Consider the following 27,299-nt stretch of genomic DNA (forward strand, 5'->3'; position numbering starts at 1 on the left):
GGCAGGGTTACAAAGAGAGGGAGGGAGGGAAGAAGGGAGAAGAAGGAGGAGAGAAAGAGAGAGAAAAAGGAGAGAGAATTTTCCATTTGCTGGTCACTCCCTAAATTGCTTTAACACCCAGGGCTCAGGTCAGGTCAAACCACAAACGTGGAATTTCATCTATATATCCATGTGGATGGTAGGGGCTCAAGTATGTGGGCCATCGTATGCTGCTTTCCCAGTCACATTAGCAGGGAACCGGACAGAAAGTGAAACAGCCAGGACTCCACACCGGTGCTCTTAAGGGATGCTAGTGGGGCAGGTGGTGACAGGTACTGGCTTAACCCACTGTGCTACCACACTGGCCCCAAGCTCTTTATGAATGTCTCTTACAACAGTAGCTATCAAGACAAGAAACAATTTGCACCAATCATGGGTTATGTATACCCTATGGAAGATAGCCAGGGAAATCAAAGTGAGCTATTCCATATCTGGATAACTGGCTACTCTGTAAGGGAGACATCTCTAGAGCCTTCTGCAATTACTTCACAGCAGGACCCCCACGCTGGTCCAGAGCAGCAGGTTTCCCATCCTTTCATTCTCGGTTCTGGCAAAGCAGGAGGGAAGCAGAATCTGGGAGGACGATTAATGTCCTGTATTCTGCAGTGATTATTACTCAAAAGCTGACAATATCAAAACACATGCCACTTGCTGAGAATTCTAAACATCGCTAATTAATGAATAGCTTCTATGGGAAAGGTAGCATTATTGCTTTACAATAGTAGCTGTAAATTGCACAATTATCTAACACATTTCCAGAATAAAAGTATTCATTGCGTAAAATGTAGGAATATTTACTCAAATTTTCTTTGATGTTCAGTAACTTCACACCATAAGACAAGTACATTCCCTAATTTAGCATTAATCACCAAGATACCACCTCATATATTTGGATTATTTTATATACTTCTTAAAATTAAAAAAACATAGAATATTATTTGCAATCACAAATGTTATGGACATTTAATACTGGAAAATGCTTACCGATAGAGGGTAGGTTTGTTCTGTAATATATGAGGGTCTATATGTTGTTCCAAAAGACTATATATCAGAATAGGTAGGGAAGTAAAACAAATATTGTATAAAGTTAAATACACGCTGTCATACAGTGTCTAGAAAAAAAAATTGGAGAAATTTTGAAAATTAAAATGATGTATTTCTAAGATTATCCTTTTGTATAAAATGACAAAGCATAAAATTATAGTTTTCACAATTGACACCTAAACCCATTTGAACAATTTGGATTTATTTTTATATAAACAAATCATATTCCTAGACTTATATTTTGTGGAAACTGGAATGTTTTGCTATGGCACATGTTTTTGGAATTGCAGTGAAGTGGATGTAAATTTCAAGAATCTCCATAACTTGGCCACAATAATATTTAAAAATTTCCCACATGCACCTATCATGCCTTACATCCGTAACACATAGGTCTTGCTTTCATGGCTTTGTTATGTCATGTATGCTGTATATTTCCTTTAAGGCAAATGAATAAGTCTTTCATGGAGATTTGTCATAGTGGTCCAACTCCCTGAGGATGGCTTCCTTCTCTGAACAGTCACAGGTGATACTGCTGGTTGGTACTAGCTGTTTAGCACTTTGCTCAGGCTTCAAATACTGATTTTTATTAACACTGTCTCCAAAATCACACTGTAAAATTTCTGAAAACTTTAAATCCATCCAGATCAGGTCCCATGAAAAACTAGAGATAAATATATTGCCTTTCAGGCCCTTGTGGTTAAAGTTCTTGCCTAGCACGTGCTGGGATCCCATGTGGGCACCAGTTCTAATCCCGGCAGCCCATTTCCCATCCAGCTCCCCGCTTGTGGCCTGGAAAAGCAGTCAAGGACTGCCCAAAGAATTGGGACCCTGCACCTGCAGGGGAGACCCAGAAGCAGCTCCTGGCTCCTGGCTTTGGATCAGCTCAGCTCTGGCTGTTGTGGCCGCTTGATGGAAGATTATGTGTCTCTCCTCTCTGTATATCTGACTTTCCAATAAAAATAAAATAAATTTTTAAAAAGTTATTTAAAAAATACAGCTTTTCAATAAATCAAAATCAGTGCTTTGATCAATTTGATTGGTATAGTGTATTACGTGAAAAGGATGGCTCAATAAATCGGAAGCAGTTGGTTCAAGTCACGGTCAAGACTTCAACTTAGTTAAGTGAATCTGGGCAAGATGCTTGTTTCTGTGAATTCAGCTCTCCTTTCCAGTGAAATAAAACAGATCAGGAATGACAAATATCTGACACGTGTGTAACTGAAGACTTAACTTGTGTCCACTTAATAGTCACTGCTAACAAATTACAGCATTTCCTATCTGAATTTATGGCCTCTGAAACCTTTTCATTACAGTACTGGAGATAGCCCTACCAATTATTGAAAACTATCTTCTCAGATGAAAACTTGCTTGCAATCCTTGGCTAAATCACTAAGTGTCCTTCTGGACCTAAGACAACTCTGTCAAAAATAAAAGTGAAGTGAACTTCCAATGCTTATCTGATCTGGTTTGATACAAGTAAGCTGAAAAGTTATCAAAATTCTCAGATAAGAGTTAAAAGGTATTTCTTTTAAAGCACCTGCAATTAAGATACATGTTGGTATCAACATTCACTTCAAACTGAAAATCAGAATACATACTGTGAATGTTATGCTGATTAAATGTATGAATCACAAGGATTTTGTTTAGTTACCTATAGGACTAGCAAAAAATGAAAAAACTGTACAGATAACTATCAAAATCTAAACATACATATCATACTCTAAAAGGAAAGAATATAACTTCTGTTTACTTACTTGTTGAGAAAACAAGCAGTAGAACTGATATAAAAACTGGGGTGTGATAAAACACACATTCTGAAAAACAAGATGAAATGAGAAATAATTAAAATACGACTAAAAGACAAAAAATTCAGAAAATAGCTAGTTACCAAAATGCCTGGACACACAAGTTCAACTAAGAATTTGCCTGCGTGAAATGAAAAATTAGATTTCCCGTTCGATTAAAAATGGCTCCAATTTTTCTAAGCCAAAGTGCAGATATCAGAATGAAGAAAACTTTAGTTTTGGCAACTTACTAGCAATATCATAATTTTAGATTTATAATCTTCCAATTCTTATTCTTTTATACATGTAAAAAAATTTACCTAAACATAAGGGCTATGATAGCTTTATATATTACAAAAACAGTTAAATCACACAATAAATAGAGCTATCACAATACCTACCTCAATATACTCAGAAGTAAAAGCTACAATAATAAGAAGACAACCACCACAATCATCTGCTAACAATATGCAGTGTAGTAATGGTGTTTCATTAGCTAGCAGTTAGCAATTACAGAAGTTCACACAATAAAGGACACAGGGGTTTGTCAAACGAGTTGGTAGCATGGACCCTTAACGTGGGTTCCACAGACTATTACATCCCAAATAGTCCAGAGATAAGACAGTATTTCAACATAACTCTAGTTTCCTTGTAATCCAATGTTTTATTTATACATACAAAACCAATATACTGATTATTTATTATATACCTATTTAAATTTACTGGCTCAAGACAAAATAACTTTGAAGAAATCAAATTTATTATATCATACAATAAAACATGTCAATTTTCAGTGCAAATTTTGATAAGTTTTGACAAATTTAAGTGCCATAATAAAATTACTTTTTTATCAGCAGTTCTTATGTTGCTTTCTAGTCAAATCCACCAACTGTATCTTCTGTCTCTAGCTACCACTGATTTGTTTTCTATATAAAGATGGATTAGATTTATTTTAAAAGATTTTGCCATTTTACTAACTGAAACTATCAGGAGTAATTTTTATCATTATAACATTTCTTAAATTGAAACTTCAAATTATGATATCAACAACTTTTGCACATGAAACTCACCTTATAAAAAAAATACTGTACAAGGGTTGCTATTCTAATATAATAAAAATGACCATGAACAAAAAGTAATTTGGAGAGAAATTTAAATCTAGCTATTGCATAGTCACTATTCCTTGCAGCCTGTCGTCCTTCTTTACCCATGATTCCTGCATGGAAGAAAACAAAAAGCCATGTTTACTGTTAACACATGGTGTAATTTTCATCATATGTCTGCAAATATCTTAATTATTTAAAGTGGCTGAACCTGAACTTGAGAAGAACCCTAAATCCTCTTATACAGTAGTTAGCAGCTATCCAAAAAGTTCTACTTAAATATTTAAATACAGCTATAATGTAACAAAGAATTAAAATAAAGTACAGGCAATACTGTAGAAATAATACTGAACCTCTAGGATCTGTTAGGAGCATCAGTTATTACACTGATAAGAAAAAAATATTGGGCAACAAACTTCTGATGGACAGAATACTATAAACTAACCTTAATCTCACTATTGCCACTGAACATATTCATTTGAATTATTCATATTGAATTACGGGACCTAGTAAAAAATGAGATTTAATTGTTTTAAAACTTTCATGTAAAAATGTGTTATCAAGGAAGATGTACATTCAAAATAAGAATATATTTTAATATTTACAAAAGCATTTAAATATATTCTCTTATCGATGTGAGTACAATTTTCAGGTTATAATAATGCTTTAAGCTTCAAAAGAGCAAAAAAGTTATTGTCAAATTTGTTCTTTTGAATCTAAAAATAATTTTTAAAAATTATTTTTCAAGATTAGAATTTAAAAATTTTGTTATTAAAGATCAAAATACTCTAAAGTCTATAGGCAAATAAAATTACCTATATTCATACCTAAGCACAGAAAAAATCAGTGTTTTCTATCTGTATCCTTTTAGAATTTCATTGTATGTATTTGTACATTTTATATATAAGAAAATATACAAAAATGAAATTGTTTTGTAATCTGCTCTTATTACATAATAAAAATGGGTAATACTTGTAAACTTCCTTTTATTACCTAATTGAGTATGCATATTGCTTATACTATATACATGGGCACTTCAAAAAGTTGTGGCAAAGAGGATTTCAAATGTAAAGTTTATTTTGGGGTTAAAGAATCCTTGAAATCCATGCACAGTTTTCTGAGGACCTCTCATATTTTATCAACATATTCAATAATTTCATTAGAAGAAAATCCTGGATGCATAACTGCAATGCTAACAGACATATTGGGGAACTTCAAAAAGTGCATGGAAAAAACAATTAAAATACAATGTGTATTTTCCATGAAGAAGGTACACTTACAGTTTGATCATGCATGAGAGTGCAGTGTGTACAAGTTCATATTTCTGATAACACTGCATGAGAATACCTGTTACTCGATACATTTGCCAACCCCAGGTTTATCAGTTGATGTAACTGTTGCCAATCTGATAGGTAATTTTAACTTGCACTACTTTGACTGTTAAAGACTGAATACTTTCTTATACCTTTTGTATAGTTTCATTGAAATATTTTTCCTATTTTACTTCATTAGTTAAAACTTCACATACTAGGGATATTAGATTTAATCATTCACTTTGCAAATACATTAGTGCGCCCTGTTCTTACAATTTGTTTTCTAAGCTTCAAGTGTTTGAAATGCATCTTTTGTTACATATTTCAACACTTGACAGCGAAAATGTCATCAAGTAATTGTGGATATTTATAGCATGAACAGTATACAAACTAGAAAGGAAGTCAAGGGCCCGGTGGCGTGGCCTAGCGGCTAAAGTCCTCGCCTTGAACGCCCCGGGATCCCATGTGGGCGCCGGTTCTAATCCCGGCAGCTCCACTTCCCATCCAGCTCCCTGCTTGTGGCCTGGGAGAGCAGTCGGGGACGGCCCAATGCATTGGGACACTGCACCCACGTGGGAGACCCGGAAGAGATTCCTGGTTCCCAGCTTCGGATTGGCGCAGCACCAGCCCGTTGAGGCTCACTTGGGGAGTGAATCATCGGACGGAAGATCTTCCTCTCTGTCTCTCCTCTCTGTGTATATCTGGCTGTAATAAAATGAATAAATCTTTAAAAAAAAAAAAAAAGAAAGAAAGGAAGTCAAGATCCCAAAGAGGAGGGCTTTGATTTGAAAGATTCTCTTGCAGATACTAGACTTTACCACTCCCCATCACAGGCCATTACTGACACTGTTCCAGAACAGGGACTAATCTCTCTTCTGTAAACTTTCATCCTTCAATAAAAAGTTTATGTCCATATTTTTGTTTGATCTTTATGTGTAAAAGAAAATTACAAAGGAAGAGAGGTCAGAATGAAAGTTTCTTTTATTTAGAAGAACTAGCAAAAATAAATTCCTTATAGCCACATTCATTTCCTTTAAAATTTGGAACTAAAATATTATCCTAAATGGTAAGTTTTGCAGGCATTTACAGGGACACACAGCAATATTGTAACATGTTGTATTTAGTTTTGATTCATATGTCTGCAGAAGGAAAATATGAAATGACTAAATAATTACAAAAATTTTAAAAGTTCTCAAAAAAGCCATCATTACCTATTCCAACATGTGCCTCTTGTATCATACTGACGTCATTAGCACCATCCCCAACAGCCAGGGTAATAGGTTTCTCAGGGGAGATTTTTATTAGTCTTATTACCTGAAAAGATAGTGTATTAGCTCTTTATGACAAATTTTCAGTCTCCACATATTTAAACAAAGCCATGTTTATACTAAAAGAACAAGAATGAAGAAAACTAATTTTAGCATACATGAAATACACTGATTTTCACTTTTTTGCGAGATATCTCTTCTAAGATCTTAGAGATGTCACTGAGATGTCATAACACAGCACTGAATTTGTATTACATATTTTAAATAAATTTTATATTTAAAGAAGTCTAACAACTTTTGTAAAAAAAACCGCCTTTTAATTAAATTGTCAGGACATTTTTTTCTCATGAATTATTCTTTTCACTTGATACAGAGAAATGATAATCATTCTTTTACAAAATATTGAGAAATTTTTACAAAGCAATCAAAATTAGATACAATGCAATCAAAAGGAATCTTAGGAATTCCGGAATGTACCTTTATAAAAATCTAGACACTATTTGTTTGCGTTCCAGTTTTAGTTTGCGTAAATTATGACATCTGAATTATAATAATATAGGCACTCTAATAAAACTCTACAAAGCCAAGAAAACTGGACACTTACTTGGTTAGATGTATGTGAAATAGTAAGTACTTAAGCTGTATTACAACAGATGTTTGTGAAAGATACAGTCTAAGACCTCGAGTTTCATATTTGGAATTTAAAGTTTGTATACATTTCTATCCCAACCACAGGCAGCTGAAATCCTGAATACAGGTTCACACATCAGTTTCTCAGCTTTCCACTGAAGTTCTGTTTGCCACTTGTTGCTTATTCTTCGCAAAAACTTCTCACTTCATGAGAATGAAATAATCATCCCAGAGCGTAGAGGAATTGAAGTCTTCTAGGCTCCTTTACTAGCAAAGTAGCCAATTTGGGTAATATGAGTTATCATTGTTGAAATCTGTGTTGCATCAAGCTAAAAAACTGTTGCTGAGCACAGGTTTTATAGTCACTACAAATGCCTGAAACTTGAAAGATTCTAAATTATAGGATTTGAAGTGACCAAGACTCACATTCTACATATCACCAAATGAAAGTTTGGGAAACATTAACCTTGAAGAATATTTTTGGGTCTAAATATCTACACAGAAACTGTTATATACATACTTTTGCTTTCTGCAGTGGTGCCATACGACAGCATAACACAGCTGAACAATTTCTGCAAACTTCCATGAATAGCTTTTCATGCTCCCTGAGTGCAAGAGACAGGCTGGTTCCATCCACTACTAGCCCGTGCTGAATGACATGATCCTCTGTAATTCTGAAAGACAGAACAGTGATACCCTCTGTAAGATGCCTTGAAATCATCCTGTTTACATTTATACAGAACAAGATTCTTGATGAATCTTGAACAGTTTACTCAGTCTGTTGTAAGAATGATATATTAGGGAAAACATTCAGTTGTATAATCTGAGAGTTAAGATGAACAACAACCGAAGGTCACCAACACAATGAGTAAAACAAATCGTATTCAATTGTATGATGAATCTTTACAGACACAGTAACTATATGCTTTTTTATAAAAAGATATATTTATTTATTTGCAAGTCAGAGTATCAGAGGGAGGGGAGAGCAGAGAATCATTCCACTGGGTGGTTCACTCCCTGGATGGCTTCAAAGGCCAGTACTGAGCCAAGTCAAAGCCAGAAGCCAAGAGCTCCATTTGGGTCTCCCACATGCATGTCAGGAGACCAAGCATGTGGGCCATCTCTGCTTCTCTTCCTGGGCCACTTACAGTTAGTTGGATCAGCAGCGGAGCAACTAAGGTATGAACAACTCCCACATGGGATGCTGGCATCCCAGACAGTGGATTTATCTGGAATTCCACAACATCAACTCTAGCAATTACAATTTTTTTTTTGTTAAAGATTTATTTTATTTTTTTATTACAAAGTCATATACAGAGAGGAGGAGAGACAGAGAGAAAGATCTTTGTCTGAAGATTCACTCCCCAAGTGAGCACCATGGCTGGTGCTGCGTCGATCTGAAGCCAGGAGCCAGGAATCTTCTCCGGATCTGCCACGTGGGTGCAGGGTCCCAAAGTTTTGGGCCGTCCTCAACTGCTTTCCAGTCCACAAGCAGGGAGCTGGATGGGAAGTGGGGCCGCCGGGACTAGAACCGGCGCCCACATGGGATCCCGGGGCTTTCAAGGCAAGGACTTAGCCGCTAGGCCACGCCGCGGGGCCCCAGTAATTACAATTTTTAAGATGTGATTTTTGTAACATACAATCTAGTCTCCCAAACCATGGAAATGAAAATTCTTATACAAATAAACACTATTAGCAAATTCCACTAATTGAAAAAAAATCAAATGAAGTAAGAATGTTTAGGAAGATTCATGAACTAGATTTACTATTTATGTAAGCAGAAGGAAAAAAGGAATCAATGCGTTTACTATTAACTCCTGTAATGAAATGTAATAGCAGATTTAAAAATGTTGCAACAGGAATAATACCTCACTTCTGGGTATATGTTACGAAAGTGCTACTCAAAGTATGATCTGACTACTGGCAGCTGGGCAAACTACTGGATGTCAGAAAGATGTCAGGAGGAACCTCCTTAACGCACAATGACAGGATTTCCTCTAGATGTATTATGCCATCACAGTCCATGGGATATTCCAGACATATGAAAAGGGGCTGGCACTGTGACATAGTGGTTAAGGCACTGTATCTTGACAGTAGAATCCTGTACCAGAGTACCAGTTTGTGTCTCAGCTGCTCTGCTTCCAATCCAGTGCCCTGATAAGGCACTGAGGAAGCAGCACAGGTTAGCCCAAGTGCTTGAGTCGCTGCCATCTACATGGGAGACCCAAATGGAACTCAATTCTGCTGCTGGAGTCTAATGGGGTCACTGACAGCATGCACACAAATCTAAGTGTGTGTGCTCCAAGCAGCTTCAATATATTTTCATGTAATGAAAAAGTATTCTTTTTTATTTACCTCAAAATAGAAAAAAACTAAGAACCACTTGAAACTCCAGGGCTGTGTAGAGCAAGCAGTGGCAGTAGGCCACAGTTTCCCGATCCCTAGCCTTCAGGATCCAGGGACCTGCATTCTTACCTTCTGGCAAGCTGCCGTAACTGTTCAGCACATTCACTGTCTGACTTCTGGTTTGTAAGCTCAAGGATGTTCATGGTTCTATGAAAATGTCCACATGATAAACTCACACTAACAGCTGTTTCATGTTTATCTCCAGTGAGGACCCACACTTTGATGCCAGCCATTCTCAATGCTTCAATAGTTTCTCGAACTTTATCTTGTAGTCTGAAAATAACAGGAACAAAACTGGTAGCAGAAAATATTTTTCTAAGTCTATGTTAAGCATAAAGAAGATGGTATATGTGAGATAAATCTTGGACTCCAATGTAGAATTGGACAGGATAACGACGTGAGATCCAGGAAGGGAGGGGCAGAGCTGGCGGGGGGGTTAAGGGGCTGGTCCCCTCGCTGGACAACCACTCCCACTGGAGAGTGTTGGCTGGGAAAGAGACAGACACGACTAAGCAAGGCTACAACACCTGTGCGCTGCATGTGGACAAGATCAGGGCCACAGCATCAGCTGGCAGAAGCTGGCACTGGGGACTAATTCTGTCAAGTCAAATCACAGGACCACCTAAAGAGTGCATAAACCGGGACAGAGAGACCTGGGAGGGAAAAAGTGGGTTCCCCCTTCTTGGGTCACTATTCCCGTGGGAGGGCATGAAAACTAGGACGGGGGCTGGGATGGCTAGACAGAGGCACTCAACAACATCTGTGAGGGCTGGATGGTTGAGTCGATTAGATAGAACTAAGCTTTAATACCCATTGACAAGTACCAGAGCCAAATGGGATGGGGGACAGACTGGTCTTCTGCTACACAAATTGGCAAACCAGGGTAGGGGGCAGGCTTGGTGGGGGTTATTGTGGGTCGCCCCGACTAGGCTGCAGCTCCCACTGGTTGATGTAAGGGCCGAACCAGACTGGACTGCAACACCCATTGGTTCCAGTGCAACTCGGGACTGAAAACAGAACCAACACAGCAATTGCAACCACCAGCTGATCAGGGTGATGGACTGTGCCGGGCCCTGTGCTTGCTAGAACATACAAGAATCTGGTCTGGGAATACCTCAAAGTATCTTTGGAGATCTCCCCACTTGAACTGCTGGACTCAGAATTCTAACCAAGAAAAGACAGAAGACAGAATAGGACAATCATTCATCTCAGCTACATGTTGGCAGCGAAATATGGGACAAATGGAGACTTCATGATGGACCATATCAATCAGTGGACCACCTCATCGAGCGAAACTGGCAGTGACTCATAACTGGAGAACTATTAACTCCACTTGAGCACATATCTCAGAGCATGCCCCACATATGGGACTTGGGGTGGGCGGGAAACCGGGTGGGGCTTCTCCCTCAATACCCCCTTTTACCTCAGATACATGATGGAAACAATATGGACATAATAGCATTGCCCACCTCCCTATCCCCCTGAACCTTTTTTTTTTTTTTTTCCTTCTCTTTCTTGATTTTCCTTCAACTATAGTTAACTATGTAAAGATTGTCAACAACAATACAATAAAATGGATTATATATAAAAAAAAAAAAAAAAAAAAAGAAATTTTCACTCATTAAAGAAGAAATAATAATCAGAGTAGTAATGATCTGTTTAATACAAAATTAAGTCTACAGCTTTGTATTTAAAGAGTATATCTCCAGTGCTGATTTTTATAAAAAAAATCTCTAAACTGCTGATATTCACAAACTCCCTGTTTATGAGGATGTTTGTTTCAAACCATAAGATTTGTTTTTTTATAAGAAAAATTTTCAATTCATTCAGTTCAAAAATCACACTGTGGAAAAATAAAGGACTACCTAACTTCAGTTAAGTCTTGGAAATCTCCTGAGAACAGAAAAGTGAGAATATAGATTTAAAACATGCAAACATCCTTAGATCTAGCGGGTAAAGGAAAATCGAACAATAGTCCTAATTCATAGGATTCAGCTTAATTCAAGCCACCGAGAAACAATCACTAGAGGTTTTAGGGAACAAAGACAAAGAACAAATGGCCTTCAGGAATGCACAGGCTAACAGAGAAAAATGCCTCTAAACAAACAGCCCTGATTCAGTGCTAAAATAATAGGAATAACCGTACAACATGGAGACTTCACAAAGAAGGGAATTTTAAATTCTGTAAAGTGTCAGGAAAGACCTTTCAATAGTGGGGCTAATATCCAAGCTAAACTTCATGAATGGTATTCACAGATGAAAAGAGAGGACTCCTCCAGGCAGAGGCACTGCCTTACTCAGGAAGAAAGGTACAAAGCAAAAGATTTGTAACTATAGTTGATGTTTGTTGTAGAAAACTACAGTGTAGCATTGTTCAAATGAAAAGATGCTCAGGCTCTCTAACCATCAGAGACACACAAATTAAAATCACACCGAGGTACCATCTAACTCCAGTGAGATTGGCTTACATTCAGAACTCAACTAACAACACCTGCTGGCGTGGATGTGGGGAGAAAGGCACCCTCCTTCACTGCTGGTGGGAGTGTAGGCTAGTACAACCACTGTGGAAATCAGTATGGAGAGTGCTTAGAGAATTGCAAATAAACTTGCCATATGACCCAGTTATTCTGCTCCTACGAATATACCCAAAATAAATTAAAACTACATATGAGAAGGAGATCTGCTACCCTATATTTACAGTAGCACAATCTGCAATAGCAAAGACATGGAAATAATCCAGATGCCCATTCAAACAGGAGTGGCTAAAGAAATTGTGGTACATCTACTCCATGGGATATTACTCAACCATTAAAAAAGAATTAAATTATACCATTTGCAATTAGGTGGTCCTAACTAGAGACTACTATGCTTAGTGAGGTAAGTCAATCCCCAAAAGAGAAATACCATATGTTCTAATATAAGGAATCCATCATGTAAATTGGAATGTATAGTGGTGGAGTAATGGAGACAACTATATCCAGATGTGAAGACACAATCCAACGTGCATCTCTGCTTCCAAACAAAAGATGGACTCCCAGTGAAAGGGTTGGACATATCTAGACAATGGGATGATGGCCTGTATGACATTGTCTGTACCAGCAATGTCAGGGCACACTTAAATAGCAGACTGATAGATTTGTAACTCCTTATACAAGTTGTGACATTATGGAAAAATCAATTGGGGGGTGAAAACTGGGAGGAGGGGAATCCCAAAATTGTACAATACAGAACTGTATGATAAATTAAAAAAAAAAAACAGGAGCAGGCAGTGGTGAGAGGTGACAGTGACAGAAGTACCTAAAATCTCTTTGCAGTACATGGAAAAAGTCTAAAAGTTCAAGTCTATAGAAAAACCTATAAATAGCTGGTATCTTTATTTCAGATAAGTGGATAGAACAAAATTATACATAATGACTGGGGAAAAATCAAGGCTTTCAATCTCTGTTTTGATTTTAAATTTAAAGTCTAGGAAGGATCATGAAGATACTAATCAGGTTAATCCAGTTTATGTTAGAACTTTTGGTTAGAAAAATTCTTGACAGAAGAACGACAGTGCTTACTCATCTATACTTACCTGTCTTCCACTGCTGTGGCTCCAAGTAATACCAAGTCTTTCTCTATAAACTGGAAGACATCTGCCAACTTCTCTTCCCGCTGCTGCAGGGCAGTCCTAGCCTCAAACAGGCGTCTGTCTATTACCTCATATTCTTTTGGTGTAAATTTTCTATAGGCTATACACAGAGTTCTTAGTCCTTTCTAAAACACATAAAAATATTAAAAATAAGTGTTGAACACAAATAACTCATGGAAAATTAAGAGGTCATAAGAAATAATTTTTCAGGCCAGTGCGATGGTGTTAGTAGGCCAAGCCTCTGCCTGTGGAGCCAGCCTATCATCTGGGTGCTGAGTCCTGGCTGCTCCGCTTAAGAACTAGCTCCTATTTGCACCTGGGAAGGCAGCAGAACATGATTCAAATCCTTGGGCCCTGCACTCACGTGGGAGACCAGGAAGAAGCTCTAGGCTCTTGGATTCAGACTGACCCAGCTCTGGCCGTTGTGGCCATTTGGGGAGTGAACTAGAGGATGAAAGACTTCTCTGTCCTTCTCTTCCTAATTCTGCCTTTCAAATAAAAATAAACATTTTTTTTAAAAGGATCATTTTAAAAAGTTTTATCATTTAGTAACAGGAAATAAATGAAGTGTCACAAAACCCTAATGGTCTGAATTATGAGACACACACTATCACAGCTCTTTAGATTTTAAAAAGTTGCTTAAAATTAAGGTCACTGAATCGCAAAACATTTGAGTCTAGGAAGGATCATAAAGACTACGCTATTTGTGCTTTTCAACTGTGTTAACATGGAAAGCCAGCATACCCTATAATGAATCTTAAAGGTTGTCAAGAGACAGATAGCAATTTAATTTACAAATTCACTTATGGGCCCAGTGCTGTACCCTAGTGGCTAAAGCCATTGTCTTGCATGCACTGGGATCCCATATGGGTGCTGGTTCATGTCCCAACGGCCCCACTTCCCATCCAGCTCCCTGCTTGTTGCTTGGGAAAGCAGTCGAAGACAGCCCAAAGCCTTGGGACCCTGCACCTGTGTGGGAGACCTGGAGGAAACTTCTGGGTCCTGGCTTCAGATCAGCTCAGCTCTGGCTGTTGTGGCCGCTTGGGGAGTGAACCACAGATGGAAGATCTTTGTCTCTTTCTCTCTGTATATAACTTTGCAATAAGAATAAGTAAATGTTAAAAAAAAATTCACTTTTACATTGTGGAATTTTTTTTCTTTAAAGTGAAGGAAACCAAAAGTTCCTGTGGGTTAATTGCGTTACAAAATTTGGCATTTAAATAAAGAAATCAATATGCCATAATCAAAACAAAAATACAATTCTAGATTTAACAAATACATGATCTTCACAATATCATATCTTCACAGATTTGGAACTTTGCAAAAATTTAGGAATATTTTGATTGCTGTGTTTTAGTGGCTTCAAATTTTTTTCACAGTGTTAACTGAAAGTTTGTATCTAAATCTAAAGTTCTTTTTCTTGCTACATACTTTCCTCAGAAAAACTCACAGCAGATATTGTAATAGCAGAACCTGGAAAGAGTCGATTTAAAAATGCTATATGACATTATTTAGCACATTTCTAAATAATGATATTCTCTGACTTTTTAATTTATTTTTAAAGATTTAGTTTTTTTTTTTTTTTTTGGTTTTTTTTTTTTGAGAGACAGATTTACAGAGAGAAGGAGAAATGGAGAGAAAGATCTTCCATCTGTTGGTTCACTCCCCAAGTGGCCACAATGGCTGGAGCTGAGCCGAATCTCATGATTTGCTTCTTTCATTCAGGGTAATCTTCTCAAGGCTCATCCATGATGTGGAATATGCCAGGACTTCATTCCTATAGACACCCCAGAATTTTCTACAATGTGGAATACCACATTTTGTCCATCCATTCACCAGTTGGGTATTTGCATTTTTCCATATTTTGGCTACAGCAGTATGTTTATAAAGTCATATATGTTTGTGCATTCAATTCTCTCACGTGTGTATGTGGAATTGCTGGATCATATACTGAGTCTTTGTTTACTTTTCTGAGGACCTGCCAACCACTTCCCAAAGTGGCCATACCATTTACAATCCCACCAGCAACACGTGAGGCTTCTGCCTGCTCCATATTCTCGAAATCCACCTACATTCTTTTAATAACTCTCTCTTCAAGTGTAATTTGAGAGGTTCTTGTAACCGAAAGTACCCTTATTCTAACAGGTTTGAAGAAGACATATTTTAACAGGTTAAGTTTCTCTTACAAAAAAACACGGACAGCATATAGTATAATATGTAGAATTTTCATAATTTTTAATAAATCATTTATATTTCAAGCTCTAAGATCTTTTATAATTATATTCTCAGAGTTTTTACAAATAGAGATATATACTCACCAAAGCAAATTCATCTACATGAATTCTGGTTTTTTCTGTTTCTCCTCCTACACATTTGGGGAGAATAGATGACTCGGCTCCCTTAGCAAATAAAAGCCTTTCACCTAAAAAGAAAAAACAAGTTTTCAAGCTTTTAATACTCAACAAATGAAATGCTGTAAAAGTTTAGATTGGTTACCTGAAGGTGCCTGAACAATTACACTCATTCTCCTACGATCTGAATCAAATTCCAAGATATGAAGCAGTTTGTACCTGAAGGAAAAAACATCACATTTTTCAATTATTTAAGTAGAAATTTGGAAACAAACCACATTAAACATAAAAGTGACTACTTCAGACCAGGAAATTCATCTCAACCGCAGTTCAGGGTGACCTATTACTCACACTGGATGAGAGATGGAAGGAGCTGACAGAGATGCTTACTGCAGGTCACAGACTTCTATCTTATGTTATTTAACACCATGAAATAGGTCTTACCTTTCCAGTTTTCCAAGTATTTTAACTTCCATAGTTTCTTCAGAATTGCCGACAAATACAACACCAATTCTAGTGATTAAAAGAAATAAAAAATATCAAGGATTATATCTCATACTTCACAGGGTGTAATTATAACACAGCTGGAATAAAATTAGTTAAACGTTCAAAATGTAGTCCAAAGAGCCTTTTGTTGCAAACCCTATCATTACTTTAAGAACCTGAAAGATCAAGTATCCATAAAAATACACAGGCAAGTATTCCTCAGAGGTTTTAATGCACAGATTTTGCAGTACCAGATTGTTAAACAGCTCTTTAAAAACAAAAAAACAAACAACAAAAAAAACACCACTCAATACCAGCTTAACCAAATTGATGACATACCTCAAAATCCCATTTGAAATTTAAGTTAAAATTAATTTCAAACTTTATGTATCATGAATTCTACAATTTAGAATACATTTATCTGTTTGAAAGTTTTAAATGAGAATTCTCCAACATCCTAACATTCAATTAAAAAGTTTTTTTTAATATTTAGCAATCAGTGGGGCCCAGTGCAATGGCTCAATTGGCTTATCCTCCCTCCTCAAGCACCAGGATCTCAAACGAGTGCCAGGTCATGTCCCAGCTGCTCCACTCCCGTCCAGCTCCTGGCCTTGGACTTGGTCAGCTCTGGCCATTGCAGCCACTTGGGGAGTGGACAAATGGATGGAAGCTCTTTCTCCCTGTAACTCCTCCTTAAATTTGCCTTTCCAATAAAATAAATCTTCAAAAAATTATTTCAAAGTTTGATGCATTACCGTGCAGCAGCTTCCACGAGTGCCTTTTCGTCTGGGGAAGAGGCATAGTACTCCACCTGGGAGGGGGCCAGGCTGGACTGCCAGGGGCCATCCCCAGTGCCGTCGGTTTGAACACTGCTGATCTGCACCGTGTGACAGAGACTGACTGCTTTAAAGAAGAGATCATGTTCTTTAATCTGTGGAAACACAAGCAACAGTCATGATAAAAACCTTGAAGAACTACAAGGACACTACAAGCTCAAGTGCCTGAATGACAGCCAGCTGCTTCTGACTTTAAGGATCTATTAACATGCATGCAACCCTTTAGGAGGTATAACGCAATTGTAAATAAAGAAGAACACTCTTGTTGAAAAAGTGAGATCTCAAAAAAAGTACCTTAGATAAATGTAAGCTCTATTTCTCAGTAAGTCTTTTTCACCTGAAAGCAATACAGCTTTTCTTAACTTGGTTCTTCTTAAGCACCCAGAGAGATGAAGCAGACACATAGTCTTGGATAAGGTTAAATTGGGTTCTAACCATGTATCTAGGATTATATTTTACAGCAATGACTCAAAGATATCCATTTCAAATACATAATTTCTTACTCTACCTACAACTCATTAACTACTAAAGAAAAATTACTTCATATGAAATCCTTCTTCATTAATTAAAAGTCACTTACCAGTTCAGCATCATTTTCAGGACTGGTTTGGAAAGAGGAACTGGTTCTAAGATGGGAAAAATTGTTAACATGAGATAAACTGCTAAGATAAGATAAATTTCCTTCTGGAGAATCTGGTGTTGGTCCTTCGGGTACAAGTCTACCGTTGATTTCTTGATATTTCATGCCATTAATTGAACATTCTCGAAACTGCATCTCATTTTCCGTCAGTGTACCAGTTTTATCTGTAAACACATATTCCACCTAAAGAGACCAGAAACAAAGAAAGTAAACTTCTAGGGGCCTGGTGGCATGGCCTAGCGGCTAAAGTCCTCGCCTTGAACATGCCAGGATCCCATACTGACGCCGGTTCTAATCCCGGCAGCTCCCTGCTTCCCATCCAGCTTCCTGCTTGCGGCCTGGGAAAGCCTTGGGATCCTGCACCCGTGTGGGAGACTTGGAAGAAGTTCCTGGCTCCTGGCTTCGGATCAGTGCAGTCCCGGCCATTGCGCTCACTTGGGGAATGAATCATCGGACGGAAGATCTTCCTCTCTGTCTTTCCTCCTTTCTGTATATCTGGCTTTGTAATAAAAATAAATAAATCTTAAAAAAAAAAAAAGTAAACTTCTATGTTCATGGTGCTAAATTAAACAAAAAACCCTGTCCTTTGTCTCCTGAAGTCTCCTAAAATCTTCAAAGTCCTGAAATCTACCTAATCTCATTATCCTTATAATTCAAGTACAATTGAATAACAAACAAGCTAAGGAAACAAAATAGGTACTCAAAATATTTTAAATTTACCCAGACTCTGAAAGTTTCGCATCTTTAGATACACTTTCATCTCTACAGCTGACTGAGAATGTGGTGCCAGAACTTCATTTCTATCTCTCTGGTCAGGTGTTTTTTTAAGTAGTAGAACTCAAGAATTACCTTTAAAGCAAGGGTGAAAGAGAATAACCTAGAATGTAAAAGATTATCTGGACCAGGATGTAGCTGGAAACACATACATAAATGATAGCAACCCAATAATTTAGAGGTGAGAGGTTGCCTAAAATAGATAGGAAATTAAAACCAAGGGCAGCAAACAAATTCAGTTAAAAAAATAAAAAGAGGTCTAAAGGAAAAAAAGGTAGACAACACAAATTTTAAACACCTGGAAACCAAATTCTAAAAAATTAATTCTAAAAGGCAAATCCATGAAGAGAGGAATGCAAACTCAAGCCTTGATAGAACCAGGACTTCTGTGAGAATTCAACTACAATAATGATGACTTCAGAAGGAAATTCTTTACTTAAAAAGTGATGCAGACATCACAGGGAAATAGTAAACCTATGAATACTTCTTACAAACATACGTGCAAGCCAAATCCAAAAACATATGGATATGAGATTCACTCTAAGAATGCAAGACTGATTTAACATTAAAAAAATGTGTTGACAAAATCCAATATACTTCATTACTTTAAAAAATTCAGTAAGATGTTTCCTACAAAAATACCCAACATCATACTTAATGGGGAGAGCCTGAAAGTTTTCCTTTGAAGATCAGGAGTAAGATGTCTGTGCTTACTACTTTCACTCAACACTGCACTGACTGTTCCAGTCAGGACAATTAGGAGAGGAAAAAGGAACAGATGTCACCCAAATCAGAAAAAAAGACTTAAACTATCTCCACGTGTACTTGACTATGTAGATAAAAGGAAATCCCAAGGAATCCATTAAAAGCTACTCTCATGAATAAATTAATTCAGCAAGATTCCAAGATTAAAAAATACACAAGAGGAAAGGAAAGAGATAAAGCTGGCGACCTTGCAATGCGGCATAGTGGATAAAGCCGCTGCCTGTGATCCTTGCCATCCCCATAGGAGCTAATCTGTGTGCCAGCTGCTCTACTGCTCCAGCTCCACTTCCACTTTAGCACCCTGCCAATGGCCCAGGAAAAGCAGTGGAAGATGATCCAAGGGTTTTGGACTCCTGCCCCCATGTGGGAGACCCAGATGAGGTGCCAAGTTCCGGTTCAGCCCTGGTCCAAAACTGGCCTCTGTGGTCATCTAGGGAGCGAACCAACAGATGGAAAATATTTCTCTCTCCTGATCTCTCTGTAACTTTGACTTTCAAATAAATAAATCTTTTTTTAAACAACTTTTTTTTTTTTTGGAGGTAAAGCTGGAAAAATATTGTTTTGAGTGAGAAGTAAAGCAAAGTCAGAAACTGAACTTGAAGTTTCATTTACTTGAGAACTGTAATAATCAATACAACTGAGATGCAAAATTCTGCTATATAAATTAATAATTTAATTAATAAGCTCTCACTATATTCTAACCATTGCTATGTGTCTGAACTCATCTAATCTTCTCAACTTCTCCATGAAGTACATACTTATTTTAGAGCACAGGACGCTAAAAAAAAATTGTAAGAAGTCATAGCTGGCAAATGGTGACATTAGAAATAAAAAGCTCAAATGTTTAATTTTTGCTATTTGATAATAAAGACTGTCCGGTATCAGTAACAAATGTGCAACTGGAAATGTAAGTTGGACACAGAAAGATACCACTTACCTTAACAAAGTCAATAAAAAATGCTTTAGATTAGGAAGATGAGAGATGAGATACAAAGCAAAAATGTTACGACATAAAAGAAAAATCAGCAGTGAAACAGAAGGTAACGTTCCAGGGACAGGGAGAGGCAAAGGAATTTCTAGGGTGATGGTAGAGCGAAGTACAGAGCAGCATCTGAGAGGAAGGCCCACACAAACTCCAGACAGAGCAGAAAGAGTAAGGCTACAGAAGAACTGGTTAGAGGGATAGAGAAGGGAGGTAAGGAATGAGAAAGAGGGAGAGAGTGAGAGGAAAGACGATGCTATCTGACATGCCTGACAACGTAGAGAAGCTGCCTGCGTCTGTCAGAGGCTTACTGTGGAATGTGAGAATTAAACAGACGAAAAGCAAGAGCACTTAACTCTTGGGAAACATAAAAACAAAACTGTAATTATAGCATTTCATAAGGTATACACAAACAGTTAAAATCTCAAACAAATATTCATAGATTTTACATTTTAATATAAGGGGGTAAAGTGGGTATTTACCTGGGTGTATGTGTCACAGGAGCAGTATAAGAGTTACATGTTTCTATTCCATAATAAACTATGTGCAAAATTTGAAAAATCAAGAAAGAATACCATGGAGAAATACAGTAGTAAATAATAGGAAAAGTAACTTTACATTTAAAAATGGGAAATAATGGGCCCGGCGGCGTGGTCTAGCGGCTGAAGTCCTCGCCTTGAGGGCCCCGGGATCCCATATGGGCGCCGGTTCTAATCCCGGCAGCTCCACTTCCCATCCAGCTCCCTGCTTGTGGCCTGGGAAAGCAGTTGAGGACGGCCCAAAACTTTGGGACCCTGCACCCGCGTGGGAGACCCGGAAGAGGTTCCGGGTTCCCGGCTTTGGATCGGCGCGCATCGGCCCGTTGCGGCTCACTTGGGGAGTGAAACATCGGACGGAGGATCTTCCTCTCTGTCTCTCCTCCTCTGTGTATATCTGGCTGTAATAAAATGAATAAATCTTTAAAAAAAAAAAAAAAAAAAAAAAAAAAAATGGGAAATAAGAACTAGCAGTAAACCAGAGTCAGTTTTGCTATTAGTTTTATACTAACTTATGTTATATCAGTCTTTCTACATATATTGCTTAGATAAAAGTTAAAAATTAGGTTTAAAAATGAGGATTATTCTTACCTGTCCAAGCTCTTCATTCAGATCAGAAGTATTGACTTGAGCTTTCTGATCTGATTCTTCATGATAAAGATCAAGATCCCAACCAATAAAAAATGACCCAAGAAATTTCTGCATTTCAACCGTGACATATAATGAAATTGGAATGATGAAATTGTAGAGTACCAAAAAAGCAAGGAAGTCTGAAATAAATCTCAGAATCTAGAATAAAAGAAATGGTTGTTTGATAAGAGAACATGCCTAAAAATTTCTTCAATTATCACTGAAGACAAAAAAAATCATTAAAAAGTTTCATGTCTAAATATTCCATCCACTACATTCTGAGGTAGGACAGTATTATGGATGGAAATTCACTGACTGAATTGGCCTTTTAATACATTTCCTCTGGTTATTTTATTATTAACTAAGATCCTGATCAAAGAAAAGCAAGATACTGTTAAGTCCAAATAATTTAATTTGCTGTTCTTCAGATGTTAAAGTCTCCTGGTATGATTAAGACTAAAACTACCTTTGACAATACTTTAACTACTTCTTCCCTTCAAAAGCACATCACCAAAACTGTGTTTACCTTTAAAAAATTATAAAATAACTGAAGGCTAGATAACTGGAAATGACAACTCTCAGTTTATCTTCCATTATGTGTATTTTAATCAAAAGTGAAATCTGCAGAATAATTATTTATCAGAAATGTAGATTTTATTGCTGGTTTAAAATTTCACATAAAATAATTTATGTATTATTTCTTACACCACAGTAAAAGCTTTCATTCATATAGAATAGAAAATAACATATTCTTGCATTTACAATATCACAAATAGAATTGAAAACAGAATTTGTAGCACTGAGTAGAAAGGATTCACAGGAGGTAGGCTTTTGTAGGAACCCAGCTGCTTTCCCCTCACACTTCCAGAAAGCACACCATGGCAAACATTAAGGCTATTCTTCATTTGCAATGGCATTTTGTCAGCCTTTTGTACTAATGGAAACCACAGTGGTCCCTTCTATCCCAGGACACTATCAAAAAGCATTAACGGCATCAAACAATGAACCTTAATTTACATCTGAGTTAAGACCACCATAAAATACCTTACTACTATTTCTCTGATGTTCTGTTTTTTGGTTATACCAAGGCTCATCCCATTTTTCTTCAGCTTGCCATGTATATTTCAAGATAGTACTGATGATGGCTTCAGAAATAAGGATTATTAGATAAATGATCAAAAATGTATTCATTGACCTGGTACAAAAAAGAGAACACATATCAACTATGTATTACTATAGTCATTTGTTTAGTGTAATTTAAAAGGATATTATAAAGATATTAAAATATTTAATACCAATTAACAAAAATACTTAAACATATACTGTTGTAGTAGTTTCAAAGAACATAGTCACTGCTATCAAAAAATGACCATTCAACAGAATCTATTTATTAGTAATACAAGCACTGCTATCTGTGTAGTCACGGCTTTTGCTCATTTCTAATCAATTACTGTGTTACTCTTGAGTTTGAGAGTTCTTTCTTTTACCATTTCTAAGCACAAGGCCTTTGGGATATCTGCAGTCGGCAAGCATTTCCTCTTGTGGGTAGCTTGTCTTACTAAAAGTAGTTTTAGTTTTCTTACCTTTGCTTTTTTAAGATTTGTTTTTATTTGAATGGTAGAGAGAGAGAGAGTGAGAGAGAGATCTTCCATCCACTGGTTTACTTCCCCAAACACCAACAACAGCTAAGGCTGGACCAGGCTGAAGTCTAAAGCTGGGAACTCCATCAGAGCTCCTGTTACTCCACTTCTGATCTAGCTCCCTGCTAATGGGCCTGGGAAGCAGCTGATAACAGCTCGAGCACTTGAGTCCCTGCATCCTGAATAGAGTGCCTCGCTCCTAGGTTTTAACCCAACTAAATCAGGTTGCCTGAGCCATATGAGTATGAACCAGCAGATGACTGGCCTCTCCCTTTAAATATTTTAAATTTTATTTATCATATACTTTTGTTTATTTGAAAGGTGAGGGACACACACACACACACACACACAGCCACACACAGGGAGAAAGGAAAGGAGAGGAGAGGGAAGGAGGGAGGTGGGGGAGAGAGAGACAAATTTTTTATCTAGTGATTCACTCCCCAAATATCTACTAATACCTAGAGCTAGACTAGGCTGGTTGAAGCCAGGAGCCTGGAATCAATCCATGTCTTACATGGGTGACAGGGATCCAAAAATATTTGAATCATCACCTACTGCCTCTCAGAATGCTCACTACAAGGAAGCTGGAATTGGGAGCAGAGCAGTCTCAAACCCCAGTACATAACATATGAGATGTAGAAGGCTCAAGGAGTGTTTCAACAGCTGTATCAGTGGCCTTTACAAATCACAGGGTGTGCAGAGTCTGTGTTCTTTCTTGTTCCTCCAAGAGTGACAGCTATTGTTTAAGATTTTTCTTTCTCTCAACTTAATTACTTCAGAGACAGAGCTAGAAAGACAGCGCTCTTCCACCCCCTGGCTAACTCCCCAACGGCCAGAGCTGGGCAGGTCTGAAGGCAGGAGCCAGGAACTTCTTATGGGTCTCCCACGTAGGTGCAGTATATATATATACATACACACATACAGTATATATACATACATATGAATATATGTATATATATGAATTCATATATATACAAATATACATTCATATATATGTGAATATATATTCATATATATATATATATGAATAGAAAGAGAGAGAGAGAGAGAACATGAATGCACCCATCCACTGGTTCACTCCTCAAATGGCCACAACGGTCAGAGATGGGCTGGTCCAAAGCCAGGACCCTGATGCCTTCTCTGGGCCTCCCATGCAGGTGCAGGGGCCCAAGAACTTGGCTCGCGTTTCACTGCTGTACCAGGCACATCAGCAGGGAGCAGGATCAGAAGTAGAGCAGCTCGAACTTGAACTGGTGCCCATATGGATGCTCGTGTCTGAGGTAGAGGCTTAATCTACTATGACTCAGTGCTGACCCTGCCCTCTAGTCCTTTCAAGTAACTGTTCACTTTTAAAAAGATTTTTTCCTTTCAAAAGAATAACTGTTACCACAGAAGGGTTAGTCTGATAAGTGTTTCCACTATTTACCTAATGGTACTTTTTTAAAGTCATACTTTAGAACTTAGTAGATGCTAGGCACCATGAAAAATGCTACATGTGTAAAAAGTGAGCTGTCCCTAACTCTAAGAATAGCATATTGTGATTCAATATATATATTATATACTTTTAATATTTTACACATACAGAAATGATACATGCATAATTATAATTACACATAAATAAATTAAGATGGAAGTTTTCCTACTTTTCTACTGCAGATCGCTTCTGTGATTTGCTTTTGTAATTTAATGCCATTTTAGTTTCCATTCCAGTGTATACAGCAACACCTGCAACGATAAACAATTCTTTAAAGTAATCCTCGATGTTTCACAGGATGTAAATGTACTCACTGGCACAGAAGCTTTTAGAAAAATATGTCACCTGACGGTTGTTTTCATTTAGATTCCCTTTAACACTTTTTAGAGTTTTTAAAGCTTTTCAAATCCACACTTGGGGCATCCTAGTCACTCAATTTGATCGATGAGGGAGGGTTATAGGGATTCTGTTTCAGAGTTATAACAGATAAATGAATGAAAAAGATACCACATGAGTTAGAATTAGTGGAGGAAAAGGATTCAAAAAACATAAAGACACCAAGGAAGTCCATTAGAGATAAAGCCAAAATGGGTATTAACAAAGACACAGATGAATTGGGGCCAGGGTGCGTACGCCCTGAGTCCAGGATCTGGAGTCTAGGACATCATTCCATAAGCAATGAAGAGGTCATACAGAAGACACTCAGAGAAGCTCTAGCACAGGAGAGTGCTGTTTCAGTGTGTGCTTCATGGCCAGCTATTGTATAACTAGTAAAGCTGCGGCCTGATGCCAGCATGGTGCTGGTTCCAGCTCTAGTTGCTCCACTTCTGATCCAGCTCCCTGCTGGTGGCCTGGGAAAAGCATGGCAGTCCAAGTGTTTGGCCCTGTTACTGGCAAGAGACCAGAATAAAGTTCCTGACTTTGGCCTGGCTTGGCCTGGCCCAGCTACAGCTCTTGTGGCTAACTGGGGAGCGAACCAATGGATGGAAGCTCTCTCTCCCTTTTAAAATAGATAAATAAATCTCAGAAACAAACAGAAAGTGCCACCGTGAGTCTAAAATAATGAGAACAACAGTAATAATGGGACTAAAATTGGGAATGAATGTATAAGGCCAGCCTTTTAAAAAACTTTGTAGTTAGTTCTTGGTTTGAATGATACCTCTGCTGCTTAAAAAAGTTCTAGATTTTTGGTATAACATTCCCTGAGTCTCAATATTCCTGTCTTTGAATAAGAAAAAAATACCTCACAGAGTTGCTGTGAAGTCTGAACAATCAGCATAGTGCCCAGAAACAGATAGATGATCAATCAACATTCACTCCATCTTTAATACGACTTGAAAAGCAGTGTCGGGCCAATCATAAAATCTTTCTGAATATTTGTCCTGTAATTTTCATTGCTAGAATTATCCTTTCAAAGATAAGGATTGTATCTCAAATGACAAGGACACTGAAATTGTATAAATGTGAAAATAGCCAGCTAGCAAGCAAACACATTGAGGCAAACAATGGAAAGTAGCCTTAACCTGTTCATGGAAAGAGCAAATAAAAAGATAATACAAAATTTCTGTGAAATTTCTGACATACTCTTGCTGAAGATGCAGCTAAAGATGTGCAATCTTCCAACAGTATGCAAAATTTTAAATCTCTGTTTTAAACTAAACTGGAATGAAGGTATTACTGCTGGAAAGGTGTACTAAAACAGTCTTTTTAGATGGCTTCTTCCATTAGAATGTTATGAATTTTTAAAAAAGTTGACAGTAAATACGTATAACATGCAATTTATCACCTTAACACATTTTTCAAAGATTTCTTTTATTTTTATTGGAAAGTCAGATTCACAGAGAAGAGGAGAGACAGAGAAGATCTTTCATCCGTTGATTTACTCCCCAAGTGGCTGCAATGGCTGGAGCTGAACCAATCTGAAGCCAGGAACCAGGAGCCTCTTCTAGGTCTCCTATGCAGGTGCAGGATTCCAAGGCTTTGAACCGTCCTCTACTGCTTTCCCAGGCCATAAGCAGGGAGCTGGATGGGAAGCAGGGATGTTGGGATACGAACCAGTGCCCATATGGGATTTTGGTGTGCACCAAGTGAGGACTTTAGTTGCTAGGCTACCACACTGGCCTCTGTTTTAACCATTTTAAAGCATGTGATTCAGTGGCCTGAGGTGCAATCACACTTTGTGCAACCATTCTTACTATTTCACTAGAGTACATTTTCAGTATCCCCAGAGAAAACTATGTGGCCAAGCAATCATTTTCTCTACTCCCAGCTCCAGAGAACCACTTACCTGCTTTCTGTTTCCATGAACTTGCCCATTCTGGTTATTTCAAAGAAACAGAAGATAGCCTTTGGTGTCTAGCTTTTTTGACTTGGCCAAATATTCTCATGGTTTTACCATACTGGGGCACACATTAGCACTTTCCTGTGGCTAATTACCATTCTATCATATGGATACACTGCACTTTACCCATTCATTAGCTGATGAACAAGTGAGCAGTTTCCAGTCTTCGGCAATGGTGAATAGGCTGTTCTGAACAATTTTGTCACGGTTTTCTAAACGCTGATTTTGAGTTCTGAGGGGTGATTTATCTAGGGCGGGTTATTTATCCAGTATCATCTAAACTTAGTGAAGAACTGTCAAACTGTTTTTTCATAGCAGCTGCAACATTTTACATTCCCATCAGCACTAAAATTCCAATCTTGCAAATACTTGCCAACACTCATTCTTTTTTTTCTTTTAAAATTGATATATGGATTCCTTTATCAGAGAGCCTAAATCTGAGACACGAACTATAGCACAGGTAACTACAGTACAGTAAGGAAGAGAAAGACTTCAAATCTGTAGACCTCTAGTGGGTACCAACAGATCAAGATACTAAGGGCTGTTCTGCAACTGGGGGAGCTGATGGCTGAAATCATCATCATTAACTTCACCACTTTTCGTGAGTTGACTCAGAGTACACTGAA

The 27,299-nt window shown here is 37.6% G+C and overlaps 1 protein-coding gene across 3 annotated transcripts in view; it reads right to left on the reverse strand.

Moving 5' to 3' along the window:
- ATP11B (ATPase phospholipid transporting 11B (putative)) overlaps window positions 1-27,299 on the reverse strand; it is a 97,798-nt gene that overhangs the window by 25,638 nt on the left and 44,861 nt on the right. For all 3 annotated transcript variants that reach the window (XM_058662212.1, XM_058662211.1, XM_058662213.1), the window contains exons 10-24: window positions 24,502-24,583; window positions 22,263-22,413; window positions 21,180-21,377; window positions 17,472-17,714; window positions 16,811-16,986; window positions 16,014-16,082; window positions 15,715-15,788; window positions 15,537-15,640; window positions 13,162-13,343; window positions 9,657-9,860; window positions 7,702-7,855; window positions 6,495-6,597; window positions 3,938-4,083; window positions 2,838-2,897; window positions 1,024-1,151 (exon numbers count right to left, since the gene is read on the reverse strand). In XM_058662212.1, the coding sequence (XP_058518195.1) occupies window positions 1,024-1,151; window positions 2,838-2,897; window positions 3,938-4,083; window positions 6,495-6,597; window positions 7,702-7,855; window positions 9,657-9,860; window positions 13,162-13,343; window positions 15,537-15,640; window positions 15,715-15,788; window positions 16,014-16,082; window positions 16,811-16,986; window positions 17,472-17,714; window positions 21,180-21,377; window positions 22,263-22,413; window positions 24,502-24,583 (2,074 nt within the window). The remainder of the gene's footprint in view (window positions 1-1,023; window positions 1,152-2,837; window positions 2,898-3,937; window positions 4,084-6,494; window positions 6,598-7,701; window positions 7,856-9,656; window positions 9,861-13,161; window positions 13,344-15,536; window positions 15,641-15,714; window positions 15,789-16,013; window positions 16,083-16,810; window positions 16,987-17,471; window positions 17,715-21,179; window positions 21,378-22,262; window positions 22,414-24,501; window positions 24,584-27,299) is intronic.

The sequence above is a fragment of the Ochotona princeps genome, chromosome 3, assembly GCF_030435755.1.
Source record: "Ochotona princeps isolate mOchPri1 chromosome 3, mOchPri1.hap1, whole genome shotgun sequence".
NCBI lineage: Eukaryota > Metazoa > Chordata > Mammalia > Lagomorpha > Ochotonidae > Ochotona > Ochotona princeps.